Genomic DNA, 1716 nt, shown 5'->3' with positions numbered 1-1716 from the left:
TCAAATAAGAAAGATCTTGAGATGTGGTGTACCGTGTTAGACAATCAGGACAAATGGGCACAGGCCTCCCTAAGTTTGCACATGCTGTCTCTTTAATCCCATGCTCTGGCCTCAGCAGCTTGCAGCCCCAACAGTTTGGCTGCTGAGTCTTTGCTTCTCACCAGGATCTAAATATATTTAAAGAGTCCCAGAAAGATGACCCTGGAGATCCATGGCTCCAAGCACAAGACAACGCAACAATGGAACCAGGTCTCCTGTGTTGGGAGACACCCATATTGCCCATGTTACCACCACCAGAGCAGCTCATCAAAGAGGGCATCAAAGTAGGTCTTTATCCACACATGGCACCATTTTGTCACCTGATATTTAATGATGTTGATAGACTCTGAGCAAAGCAGCTTTCAAAAAAGTGTGCATGACACACATGGTGCTTCAGACTTTCTGAGCAACTTGGCACTAGTAACTATGGCACACTCATTGCCAGCAATGGATGTGTCACTGGGAAACCAGTTTCTTGGCATGGCGCAGCTTAATGAATGAGGATGGCTTTTGATTTTGGTAAATAATCACTGGCCATGATTACTTGATGAATTGTTGTTGCAACCCCAGTGAGAATACACAGGAACAAAAAAGTATGACTTCAAACCCATATGTCCACTGGGTTCCATACTAGAGTTTCACATAGGTATAAATGTAATAAACTAAATTCAAGTCTTTTTCACTTGAGAGCCATACAAGGCTACAAAGGCACTGCCCCTGTAATGGAATTTTGTTTTCATTGCATTGAATTGCATTGCATTGAATAGTTATCAGTACAGTATCCAGTTTACTTCTTCCCATGACGACTTCTGGCTCCTCCATCCTGAACACTTCACATGGTACAAAGGAAGGTCTAATTCCTCTTTACTTTCAGCCACCCTGTACAAACAGGATTCTTCATACATAACTTTCTTTCACTTTCTCATCCTGAAGAAAAGATGTGAGAACTGCTACATCCACTACTGTCTGGTTTTTGTGTAATGACAGGTCCTTTAAGTGGTCATCATCACTTTGGTCCTTGGCAAAGTTCACAAATACCTGTTAAAAGAAAGATGGACCTTTATATATACCTCTCAACTTGTTCTTTTTGTATTTCAGTTGCAGTTTTCCCTATGTTGAAATTAGGTCAGACCGGAGAATACTGAACTGCATAAATAGATTAACTAGAAAACTATTTGTGAGGGAGGGAAGAATACTTGGGAAAAAGCAATTATCATTTAAAAATTGACCTTCTGTATTACGCCCCCCACATCACCAAGTCTTCAATCATCTATTTACTTTGGCACATATAGCCTTGATTAAAGGGAAGAGAGGAAGAAAACATTTGCTGAATACCTGTTAAGTGCCAGGATCTGTTTGGTACTTTTTATCTAATTTAAATGGGATAAGGCACCCAGCAAATACCTGGCCCATGGTAGGTATTCAATAAATGGTAAATTAGTATGATGATTATTACAATAAATTATTACAATGGCCCTATAAAGTAGATAGCATCATCTCCCTTTTCAAGTTCAGGGAGGTTTAGTAAAAAGCATAGCTAGTACTAGTAGATCAGGAATTCAAGCACAGATAGTCTAAACTGCTCATGGGGCCATGGCAGGGGATGCATGGGAATTGTCATCCTGAAAAGCAAATCTATTTTTTTTTTTTTTTTTTTTTTTTTTTTTTTTTTTTTTT

General features: G+C 39.3%; 1 protein-coding gene across 1 annotated transcript in view; it reads right to left on the bottom strand.

Moving 5' to 3' along the window:
• Positions 1 to 1716, bottom strand: part of ABCA1 (ATP-binding cassette, sub-family A (ABC1), member 1) — a 149520-nt gene that overhangs the window by 2859 nt on the left and 144945 nt on the right. Inside the window, exon 50 of the mRNA XM_008587847.1 lies at positions 201 to 1077. Coding sequence (XP_008586069.1) covers positions 937 to 1077 — 141 coding nt within the window. The 3' untranslated portion in view covers positions 201 to 936. The remainder of the gene's footprint in view (positions 1 to 200; positions 1078 to 1716) is intronic.

Source organism: Galeopterus variegatus, unplaced genomic scaffold, assembly GCF_000696425.1.
Source record: "Galeopterus variegatus unplaced genomic scaffold, G_variegatus-3.0.2 Scaffold4570, whole genome shotgun sequence".
In the NCBI taxonomy this organism is placed as follows: Eukaryota; Metazoa; Chordata; class Mammalia; order Dermoptera; family Cynocephalidae; genus Galeopterus; species Galeopterus variegatus.
This window is presented reverse-complemented; position numbering and strand designations above follow the sequence as displayed.